The sequence below is a fragment of the Lutra lutra genome, chromosome 3, assembly GCF_902655055.1.
Source record: "Lutra lutra chromosome 3, mLutLut1.2, whole genome shotgun sequence".
NCBI classification, from domain to species: domain Eukaryota; kingdom Metazoa; phylum Chordata; class Mammalia; order Carnivora; family Mustelidae; genus Lutra; species Lutra lutra.
The window spans coordinates 200,893,803-200,905,165 of record NC_062280.1 but is presented as its reverse complement, the minus strand read 5'-3'; the positions used below and the strand labels follow the sequence as shown (position 1 = coordinate 200,905,165).

The following is an 11,363-nucleotide window of genomic DNA, read 5'->3' as shown; positions in this document are numbered from 1 at the left end:
TGGCCTGTCACTCAGGACTGATCACTGCCCAGGTGGGTGCCCACCGGGGGCTCCAGGTGTGCCTGGGTCAGTGGCGGTGGGTCTGCAGGAGGCTGAGCTGCCCCCCAGGCTCTAGCTGAAGCCTCAGAAGCCACCCACCTACAGCAGAGAGACGGGGTGTAGAGATCTGCCCTGCGGCGGGTGGGGGGCGCCCTATGGAGCTCCCTGCGTAACGGACCGGGCAGCCTCTGGAACAACCCATGAGAGACGGCCGCCGGCAGCCTTGGATAGGACGCGCGGCCTCAGGTACCAAGTGTTCTTGCAGGTGTGACGGCAGGTTAGGAAGGAGGCAGACCTCGGGGAGCGCATGCACCTCACGAGCAGCATCTGATGTCTGAGCCAAAGCGTCGTTTCATCCCCAGCAAGTAGCCACAGAGAGAGGGCCCTGAGCGGGGCTGCGCTTCCTGGGGTCACAGGTGTGAGTATGTACACATACAGCACCTCTCCTTAAAACACGACCCTTGCAGGGGGCACACGGGGCCATATTCCCCTTGCAGAATAGTAACAACAGGCTCACGAGGGACAGGGCGAGAGAGTGACTCTTGCTCAGTGCGTGACGACAGACCGAGGGGCTCCGGCCGGGAGCGCTGCATCTGTTCGGCATCCGGCGTCCGCTCTGGGCAAGGCAGCTGAGCAGAGGCGCTGCCTGGGGCCTTGGGCGCCCGGGCTCCGTCCCACCGCTGGTCTTGGCCTCTCTGCCCACATATGTGCCCAGGAGGGAAAGAAGGCGCAGACCTCAGAACATTCCCCTGACGTCTCTGGGAGACTAGCCACAGAAGCAGGGTTTGCAGAGGCTGCTTTGTTTTTTAAGAAACAGAAACTAAGTTAATTTTCCATCTACCCCCATGTGTCAGGGAGCGGAGGCGGAGGCTTCACCCCGCGGAGGAAGTGGGCTGGCACACAGAGAGGTGGGGCATTGGGAGGCGGCGCGTCCTCGGACACAGGGGGTCCCTGGGAGTCGAGGCAGGGAAGCAGCCGCAGCGCTGCAAGGGACAGCCAGTCTAGGTCAGTGGAGGGTCCAGCCCTGTACAGTCCGCGCAAGCACGACAGCACCCCAGAGAGAGCCCTCCTGGGGCCCGGGCTCCCCTGCACCAGGGCCACCCACATGACCCAGACTCCTCGATCAGACCGCACCAGCAGGGCCAGAGCGGGGCCCACTCCGCACACCTGCGGCACGTGTGGCACCTGCCGAGACGCCCACCCTCGGAAACCCGGCTTCTCGGTGTGTGCCTACTGTGTGCAAGTCCGGCCCCAAAGTGCAGACATGTCCGAGGACAAGGCCACCCAGAGCATCGGGGGGTGGGGGTCCTCTGGGTTCCCCCAGCATTGCATAGTTTCAGGAAAAATTAAGACATCAGCATTTTCAATACAGCTCAGTGGCTAGTCTCATGTGTCCACTCGGACAGGCCTTTGTGCCCAGAAGCTCTAACACCAGCCTGGGTGTTGATATGAAGGTGTTTTCTAGATGCAACTGACACGCACACCAGCCCTGTCCCTGAAGGTCTTGCAAAGAAAAGACCAAGTGCCCAGGAAAGGGGCTCAGCCTCGAGACTGACTGGGCCCTCAAGAGCCGTTCTTCCTGGGTCTACAGCCCCGTGTGTGCCGCCTGGAGGCTCCTGGCTCCGTCGGGCCTCCTGTCTGTCTCCGTCTCTCTGCCTCTGTCTCTCTCTGTCTTTTTGTCTCTGCCTCTGTCTCTGTCTCTCTCTCTATCTCTCTCCATCTCTCTGTCTCTGTCTCTCTCTATCTCTCTTCCTCTGTCTCTCTGTCTCTGTCTCTCTATCTCTGTCTCTTTCTCCATCTCTCTGTCTCTGTCTTTCTCCCTCTCTGTCTCTGTTTCTGTCTCTCTGTCTGTCTCTCTGTCTCTCTGTCCATCTCTCTGTCTCTGTCTCTGTCTCTGTATCTCAGTCTCTCTCCATCTCTCTGTCTCTCTCTCTGTGTCTGTCTCTGTGTCTCTGTCTCTCTGTCTCCATCTCTCTCCATCTCTCTGTCTCTGTCTCTCTCTGTGTCTCTGTCTCCGTCTCTCTCTGTGTCTCTGTCTCTGTCTTTCTCTGTGTCTCTGTCTCTGTGTCTCTGTCTCTCTCTGTGTCTCGTCTCTGTCTCTCTTGGTCTCTGTGTCTCAGTCTCTGTGCAGCCGTCTCTGCATCGTGGCACGCGCACATGTCCCGTGGGATCTGTTTCGCTGGGAGACACTGACACACGCAGACCCGAGTAAAAGTGATTCTGAGAAGGAAAATGCGGGTTTGGGCGCGGATTTTAAATCAACCAATTTCCAGTCTTTCTCCACCTGCCAACAACTTCTAGAACTCCTTCCCCGCACGTTCGGACGATTAAAAACGCCTACTTAAACGCAGTATCCAAGCGCGGGAAGGTCCCTCCAGGAGGTGCGTCGTGTTTGGGGGCTCCGGGCTCCTACCGGCACTGCGGTCCCTTCGCTCTGCCCCTGCCAGGTATCCGGGGCCCTGAGAGGCCGGCGCGTCCCTCCTGGGTGCCGGGGACCCTCCGCATCGAGCAGGTGGGGGGCCTCAGCGCTCTCAAAGGGGAACTTCCTCACAAGCCGCGGCTGAACCCGAGGGCCTGGCCACGTGGAGCCGTCAGCACGGGCTTCAGAGTCCGATGGCCGGGGCTCTGCCCACCTGTTTCTCCTTCTGACCTTAGGAGACAAACCAGTCCTCCAGAGAACATCGTCTCCGGTCCGCGGGGATCTCCCGTCGCCACGCGTGCCCGCCGGATCTCCCCCGGAAGTCAGAGGCTAAGAGGCCATGGAGTGAGCCACCGCAGACCACGGCACGAACCCCCATGAGCTGCAGGTTAAATCGCCGCAGGCCATGAGGAAAACTGCCGTGAATCACGAGGGAAACCTCTGGTGACCAGGCTGTCCCCGGGACAGCGCTGCTCCCACAGGTGGCCCCGCAGGGAAAGGACATGAGACACCGCTCACTCTTGGGCTGCAGCCAGACTTCTGCTTCCGTCCGTTCGCGCCCGTCAGGACGCTGAGCCCCTCCTGTGTGTCCTAACCGGGCAGCCACTGGGAGCAGGGAAGCCGGGTCCCTTTTAAGGACTTTCAGCGAACGGCTCGAACGGCCCCCGCCTGCCATCCACTCCCCCGCTCTCTGGGGGTAATTTACTGCCAGTGACAGCACTTCAAACCCCCCTTTCCCGCTCTGTTGGTCATGGAAGCGCAGCCCCAGTTCCACGTCTCTCCCAGGAGACGCAAGGAGCGCCCCCAGTCATCGCGATCCAACGGTCCGTGCATCAATAATGCTGTTCCTGCACACGCTGGTCAGAGCGGCGGAGGAGGCACAGGGAGGAAAGCCCAGGCCTCCCCTGGGGGACAAAGAGGGGGCATCTGTGTTTGGACAAGCCAGAGGCCCCAGCGGTGGCCGAGGATGGAATGGGGCGGACCCACTGGCCAGCACCACGGCTGACACGCAGGCCACCACCATGCCAGGCCCTACAGGGATCACATCTCCCGAGGAGACGCACTGTTACCCCAGACATCCGCCCGAGGCCCCGGGCTCAGGACCCAGACTCCGAAGAGCCCCCAGCAGTGCCCACCTCCGAGGACCGGCGGGTGCCCAGGATGAGTCAGGGCCGGCCCTTGGGGTGCACCCAGTCCGCACAGCCAAGCTGGTGCGAGGTGTCAGATGGGAGCAGGTGCCCTGACGGGATGCGGGGCCCAGCCGTGGGGGGCACACCTACCCCCACCCAGAGTGGATGAGTGAGTGACACCGGGCAGATCCGGCCAGCACTCGGCTCCACGTATCTGCACCAGGGTCTGTCCCCGAAGGCGGCCCACGAGCTATGGAGGCAGGCTCCCTGCAGCGGTGGGTCTCGGTCTGGGCTCGGCAAACTGAAGGGATGAGAAGCACAGCACTGCCCTTAGGACGAAGGCCATGGGCAAGGGATGTCGTCCTCCCCGTGGTGAGGACCGAGAGGGATGCCTGGAGGCAGACGTGGTGCCGCTCTAGGGAAGGCTGCTGAGTGCGGCTGCCGGGCTGGCGGGGAGGCTGTGCCCAGGGACGTGGGATGTGCCCGCCCTTGGGGCTGAGCGCTGCGGGGGATCGTTCCTCCTGTGTCACGGAGGTGGACAAGACACTCTCGAGCCAGGCCTCACCTGCTTGGGGACTGGCTGCTCAAAGGGGCCTCACACTCATGGACCCCATGGGATCAGGAGCCGGTGCCCACGCAGGGGCCTGGTCCATGCTTCCCGGGAAGGGGGAGGCCTCCCTTGGCACAGCCCCACGGAGACGCTGGGTAAACAGACGTCAGTGTCGGGTCCCCTCCAGGAACTGGAGGCCCTGCCCACACCAGGGAGCTCAGCCATGAGCCTCATTTTCCAGGCGAGAGGAGACAGCACCAGGCCAGGAAGCCTGAGTGCACTCAGCTCACACCCAGCTGCCCTCCCCTGGCCGACTGCGGGTGACAGCCTTCCCTGGCAGGGAAGGCCGACTGCGCCCCATGTCCTGGGCTCCCGAGTGCCTCCCGCACCTGCTCCCAGCCCCTCGTGCTGCTGTACTGGGGAGGCCCCTCTGCACCTCACGGACGCGCCAAGGCACCAGCCAGGTTGGTGTGTGGCTCCCCCAGGCCCTAGACGGAGCTGTGCTGACACAGAGAAGCTGAAGCCAGGACTGGAGGCCAGCAGCACTCCAGGAGCGAGGTCTCAGCCCCACCAAACAGCCCACAAGGGTCCCCAGGCTCGTGTGTCCTACTGCGTTGGCCCTATGAGGTGGCCGCTGCTGTGGGCAAGGCGTGGCTGAGGGCAAGCTCTGCGGTTACCCCGGAAGAGCAGCTCACAGGCCCCAGGCTCCTGGCCAGGCCTCCGAGGCGAACTTCCGCGGGACCCAGACGGGGGTCAGAAAAGGCTCCAGGTCTGGACAACACCACACACCAGCACCACATGGAGCAAAGGAGCCTGAAACGTGGAGGGGTCTGGAGATGTCTGCCATGCTTCCCTCCATCGTCCCCAAGCCCCTTACTCTACTACCCTGTAACCAAACGGGGAGGGGAGGCCGTGGGGCCCCTCTTCCCTCCCCCTGAACCCCCCATTCATGTCCCATCTGACCAGGGCTGTTGTGGGCAACCGCCGCCCATGTAGGGAGTGTCCCAGCTTCCCACAGGCGACTCTGGGCCTACCTGGAGAGGCAGAGGGTAGGACGAGCAGGTGAGGAGGGCCGCAGGCGCCCGGCAGAAGCCTGCGTAGGCCAGGATCTGCTGGGCAGGGTTGTAGAGGGTCTGAGGTGGAGCAGACGGGCCGTAAGCCAGCTGGGATAAGGGGACCTGCCACAGAACGGACAGTGTCAGCCCAGCCACCCTGGGCTCCAAGCCAACAGCCTGCAGAGCCCTGTCCCCCCGCCACCCTCCTCTGACGCCTGCAAGGGAGAAGTCACTCTCAAGCCAGAACTAAGCCCCTCAGAGCAGGGCTTATTGTTGCTTTTTATATTCTGTTTGTCTCAGGGACACACCAGGCTGGGCCAGGGTATCCCACTCTGGATGTCGACTCAGGTCATGATCTCGGGGTGGTGGGATGAGCCCCGCGTCAGGCTCCACGCTCAGTGAGGAGTCTGCTTGGGATTCTCTCCCTCTGCCCCTCTCCACGTGCACACTCTCGCCCCCACAAAAATAACAAACCTGAACACCCCTGCGGCAGAGACCACAGCCCCGTGCTGGGCCTCCCGGTGGCAGGGATTTCTGGAAAAGGGCAAAGAACACCAAAGCCCTTCCAGGACCTGCTCCTGTGAGCTCGCCAGGTGACTCCACCTCTCCAAAGGAAAACAGGACTTGGGCCACCCACCTGTCGCCCTGAGAGGGGCCACGGGATGGAGCCCTCCCCAGAGGGGGGCTCCAGACTGGAGGGGCCTCCCTCTCTCTGAGGACAGACCTGGATTCCCCCAAGGACACCACAGGGCAGGCCCTGCCGCATCGGGGAGGGGCCTCGGGGGCAGAGAAGGAGGGTCTGAAAACGCGTGGCTGCCCACTGAAGGGAAGGGGAGACGGGGTCCTGAGCAGTGGGGGAGCGGGGGACCAGCAGAGGGGGAGGCAACGCGGGAAGCCGAGAGCACACCCACGTCTGCCTGCACGGGCATGTCCTCGGAAGAAGGAGCTCTGCCAACCCACCTGTCACCTCCTGGCCCCCTGCCCTGGGCGGCCTCTGGGCACTCTAAGGGACAACCAAGGGTGCTGGGAGAGAGGACGGGGAGCTGCAGGGGAGGCCCACAGCTCCCCTGCCATGGTCACGGCCGCACCCTGGCAAGCATCTCCTGTGGGCACGGGGCTGAGCTCCCTGCCATCCTGGGGGACTGGAGCCAGGTTCACGGAGGGCCATGAGGGGCACCTCGAGACGTGAGACCTGGTGTGTGGGGGAGCCACCCGGCCGGAGGGAACAGCTACATCCCGCGGCCTGGGGGCCTTACCGCCAGGCCCGACTCTGTGCTTGTGCCATTTTGGGGTTTGGAGGGATGAGCAGGCTTGGGGTCTCCCACGAAGGAGCAAAACATGTCACCTTGGGCAGCTCCGCTCTGCTGGGAACCCCGGGAGCCCCATCTGGCTCAGGCCTCTCTCCCTGCACCTGCCCATCCGGCGCCGGTTCACCAGCGTGAGGACTCGCGGGCTGCATTTCTCTGCGTATCTTCCTCACGTGGACTGGGTTAAACGAGGCTTCCCTGCCCCGGGGACCCTCCCGCAGCCCTGAGTCTCACCCCTGCCCCACTGCACCCAGGCCGAGCGTCTGGCGGTCTAAGGAAGTGGCTTTGTTCCTAAAGATGATCTTTAAATTAAAAAATCCATTAGATGTACAAGATACTCAGTAGGTGTGAACGGTTAGGAATCACTGTCCTTCTCCCTTACAAGACCCGAGAACTTTGGTCTGAGAGAGGAAACCATCCAGCATGGGGCTGCGACCGGCCCTGTGGCCTTCGCCGACTTTACCTGGTAGAACGCTCCGGTAATTTCACTGCGGACTCGGCCCCTGAAAATGGCCATGACCGAATCCCCATAGCACTCGGGAGGCACTGGCTGCCGACGCTCATGCGAGGGGCCTGTGGGGGCTGGAGTGTGCCAGGCGCTCTCTGGAGTCCGCGACCGGCTTCAGGAAGGGGTTGCGCGTGCTGCTCCGGGGGGAAGGCAGCTGCTGCCCCGTGCAGAGAAAAGCACGGCAGGGTGCTGCCCTCGGGGAGGCTCGGCAGGGAGGCTCGGTCGTGCCCAGCCCTAAGCCCCATCCACCTGGGCAAGTACAGACCTAATTCTGGGCAAGTACGGACCTAAGCCCTGGATACGAGGCAGGAGGCTTGAGGCTCCCTGTGCACGGGGTGGGGGGAACTGACCAGGGCAGGTCCGATGACCCGCTCCTCTGAACGGCTGGAAGGCTTGGCCTGGGGCCGACACCAGCCTCTGTTTTCCCATGTGTAGGTGGAGACAAGGAGGCGCACCCTGCCCAGCTCAGCGGACATGGCCTCGAGCCCCGAGCTGTCCAGAGCGCCAGCGCCGGGGCCCGACTCACCATGTCCTTGAAGGCCCCCAGGACAGCTGCCGTGAGGACACCCAGGAGCGCACCCAGCACGTTCAGCACCGAGGAGGCCCAGAGCAGCCGGTACAGGTGCAGCACGTCCCGGCAGGAACACACACCCACGAACTCGTAGTAGATGGGAGGGTGCTCTGTGCTGCCCAAGGAGAAGGAAGTGTCACACACGCCAGCAAGGAGGGGACAGGCCAGCTGGGCCGGGCACAGTGTGCCACGGCGTGAGCTCCGAATCCGGCAAGCTGAACTCTCGGCCATGAAGACCCCACAGACCGGGCTGTAGTGGGGGGACCACATCCCAGGAACCAACCCAGATGCTCCCTGGGGCTGTGGGGCAAGGCTGTCCCCTAGGGCATCCAGAAATCCCTCCGGGGAAAGATCCCAGGCCTCTGAGCCGGAAGGAGCAGCCAAGCACACTCCCCAAACCCAGACCCAGGCAGAAGGGTGAAGACCGGGTCTCCTCAGGGCGCCAGGTCTCATGGCTAAGCCATGAACACAGGAGGGCTGTTTGTCCCAGCACTGGCCTGCGGGGTTCCGTGCATGGGGGTCATGGCGGGGAGGCCAGCAACCGTGCCCCACGCCGGTGCAGCTTCTCCCAACAGAGTTTGGGAATGGGATGGGACTCTCATTTGGGGGAAGGGGTTCCTGCTTAAAGCCGTGGAATTTTCAACCATTCTGGGGGTGTCCCCAAGAAGCAACCCCTGAGGTCCCCACTGGTTGGAATGTAGGCCTACCAGCTGTGAACCCTAACCGGTGCCCAGGGCCTGTCCTGGGGAGGCCCCCACAGTGCAGGGAGGTCGCCGGCAGCCTGGCAGGCTCTCCCAGCTCCTGTCAGAGCAGCGTGCCCTCCGCTGCCCACAGACTACGGGAGGGGAAGCATCTAGAGCCGGCCAGAGGGCCGTGCTCTCACCAGCCAGCCCAGCCCCAAGGGAAGGAAACCTTGGCTGCAGCCACCCAGCCAGCCCCAGCCAACTCGGGAGGGATCCCCGAGAAACTCTGGGGCCCTGGCTCCCAGAGAGCCACGACCAGGGGACAGGAGGCCACAGCCCTCCCTGCACCCCACACAACCTTGCGAGCCTCCGTTTTTCATCTGTGAGATGGAATCAACTCCCCTTCCTCTCAGAGGAGGTGGTGGACTGCAGGGCCGGGGCCGGGGCCGGGGGTGGGGGCAGGGGGCTGGGGGCATGGACCCCGCCCCTCACCTCTGGCACCTGTAGAGCTCACAGCAGTAGCACGAACCACTCTTCACCTTCAGGGGGCACGAGCCGCTCGAGGAGTGACAGGTGACCTACAGGCAGAGAGAGAGACCTTGTCAGGCACCCACCTTCCCCCACCCTAGAGTGGGTAGGGATGACACCCCGGGAGCCAGGACCCGGCCACGGCACCCAGGTCAGTCAGGCAGCCCCACTTCCTGAGCCTTGTCTCCAGACCTCCCCCTCCCTGCACCCATTCCAGGTGTGGTGGTTTGGGGGGCGTGGCAGGCCCCTCATGCTGGAAGAGTTCGAGGACCCTGCTTGGCCAAGCTGGACGGTCCAGGCAGCCATTGTTTGGTGGACAGTGATTGGGGTCAGACGAGGTCGTGAGGACAGAAAGCAGAGCCGCACCCAGCCCACTGGTGGGCTGTGGGACTGCTGTGTCACCGGAGGCAGCCGGCAGCCACAGGGCCGCAAGGCTCACTGTGTCCCACAGGTCAGGAAGCATGTTAGAGGCAAAGCCTTCTGATTCTGATGGGGGCACAGAGAGCGTGTGGGGTCCGGATTTGCAGAGTGAGGCCACCCACGCCGGCATGCCCCACGTACCTCCGTCTGGTAGGCATCATGCATGTACCCCACCTCGCTGGCAAAGAACTCGCATCTTCCCGCGGTGAGGGGCCTGGGCTCCAGGGACCAAGACACACACATGGAATACAGTCGCGTCCCCCGTCAGGAGGGGCCGGGGTGAAGTCAGACCCATCTGCCCCGGGGTTCGGAGCCTCAAGGAGGGACACCAAAGCCTGCTGGGGGGGCCGGGAGGGGGATGTGGGGCAGGACACACTGGGCCTCCTCCCAGAGCAGCTGGGCCAGCGTGCAGGGGGTGGGAAGCAGAAGGACCCCAGGGAGCACCTGCCTGAAGGCTACCGTGTCCCTCTTCCCTCCCCCTGCACAACAAAACAGGTGTTCTACTGGGAAGGGAGAGAAAAGGACTCATTAATTCATGGACCCGGCCAACCCTCCCCCATCACCCAGTCTTCCCTCCCTCCACCCCCCCTCACTCCCTCCACCATCCCCGCCTGGCTGCCCACCAACTACCACTCATACATCCACCACTTCCGGCCCTGTTCCGTGTTCCCTCCACTAATCTGTGCCCAGCCTTCACGGAGAATCAGAGCATCACAGTGCCAGACAAGGAAGGCACCCGGGTTAGACACGGTGCCCGTCCCCGGGGACACAGCAGGGCCAAGGGTTGACCGTCACTTTGATTCTCCATGGTTCCCATTTCCTAGCGCAATCCTGGCCGGGCCCTAAGCAGAGCACAGGAAACCACCTGTGACCGCATCTGCCAGACCAGCTCCGGGCAGAGCTGAGCCGGAGTCCACCTTCCTGTGGCACACGGCCCGCAGCCCGAGGACGGATGGAGGACTGCCAACAGGGCTGTGCTGGACCGGGCGCTGGGAGGCTGGCGCTGCCGCCGTGTGCAGGTTCCCTGAGGCCCCGTGGTGACCGCCCTGAGCCCTCGCCGCCCGCCTGCTGATTCCGCTCTGCCTCTCCCTCCGGGGCCTTGTTCCGGAAGCTCCAGTCTGTGTCCCACCTGGTCACTGGTGGAACCTGCTGCTGACATCAAGGTTCTCGTCCCGCTGCACTGGTGCCCTTCCTCACGCCCATAACCACGTGGAGACACCCCTTCTGACTGGGCGTCACGCCACCCTGTCCCGGGCGGAGGCTAGCCCCGTGGGAGCGCCCACTGCTCCGTCTGGGACGTCTCGCCACTGTGTCTACATCGGCCTGATGGCCGCCGTAACACGTGACACAGAGGGGTCGGCCTGAACCACGGACACCCGTCCCGGCAGCCCAAGCAGCGGCCTGAGACAGGGTGCCGGCCTCTTCCTGCCTTTCCTCACACGGCAGACAGCGGGCTCTGGTCTCTCTCTGTCCAGACTTAATCCGACCGCAGCGGCCTCCGTCCTCGTGACCCATCTCACCCTGACCACTTCCCAGGGGCTGGCCCGCCTCCTGATGCCACCGCAGGGCAGAGTGGCCACCACACACGCGTTCTGGGGACATGGACAGTCTGCCAGCTGGGCGCTCTCTGCCACGAGAGACAAAGAATTGGTGTAAGACTGACTTTTCAGTAAATCCTCTCCTGACACAGAAGCTCTGGTGACTTGGTTTCATTTTCTGTCTGACCCTCAGTGTCCAATCAGGATGAAATACTTCTTAATAGTCTGAATTAAACAAAACAGGCATTAGTCTCACCTGACCCACAACCTGGATTTCCGATGACCCTGGAGATGGTGTCTCGGGAGCTAACTCCCGTCTCTGCTGGGGGTGGAGAGAGCTCAGAGTCCCAGTCAGCCCCAGTCTAGGGGCAGAAAGACCATCGACACGGTCTTGATTTCTTAACCGTTCCACGTGAATGAACATTAAGACACCACACTTACTAATATCGGACTCTAAGTCCCTAAAACTCGGATCAAAAGTCTGTGTGTCTCCTGCAGGGGTTGGCCCCAGAGCCCTCGGGCCATGTCCCGCCCACCGTCTGAGTTTGTAAATAAAGTTTTCTTGACACAAAGCCATGCTCATTTGTCACATATGGTCTGTGGCCGTTTTTGTGC

General features: G+C 62.9%; 1 protein-coding gene across 2 annotated transcripts in view; it reads right to left on the bottom strand.

Moving 5' to 3' along the window:
- The window catches only part of TMEM255B (transmembrane protein 255B), a 39,075-nt gene continuing 27,712 nt past the window's right edge, over positions 1 to 11,363 (bottom strand). The window contains exons 6-10 of one of the 2 annotated variants that reach the window (XM_047720504.1): positions 9,352 to 9,429; positions 8,755 to 8,840; positions 7,535 to 7,694; positions 5,173 to 5,316; positions 1 to 1,022 (exon numbers count right to left, since the gene is read on the bottom strand). In XM_047720504.1, coding sequence (XP_047576460.1) covers positions 912 to 1,022; positions 5,173 to 5,316; positions 7,535 to 7,694; positions 8,755 to 8,840; positions 9,352 to 9,429 — 579 coding nt within the window. In that variant the 3' untranslated portion in view covers positions 1 to 911. Of the gene's footprint in view, positions 1,023 to 2,149; positions 4,952 to 5,172; positions 5,317 to 6,963; positions 7,143 to 7,534; positions 7,695 to 8,754; positions 8,841 to 9,351; positions 9,430 to 11,363 lie in introns of those variants that run through there. The other variant, XM_047720503.1, reaches the window with a different exon arrangement.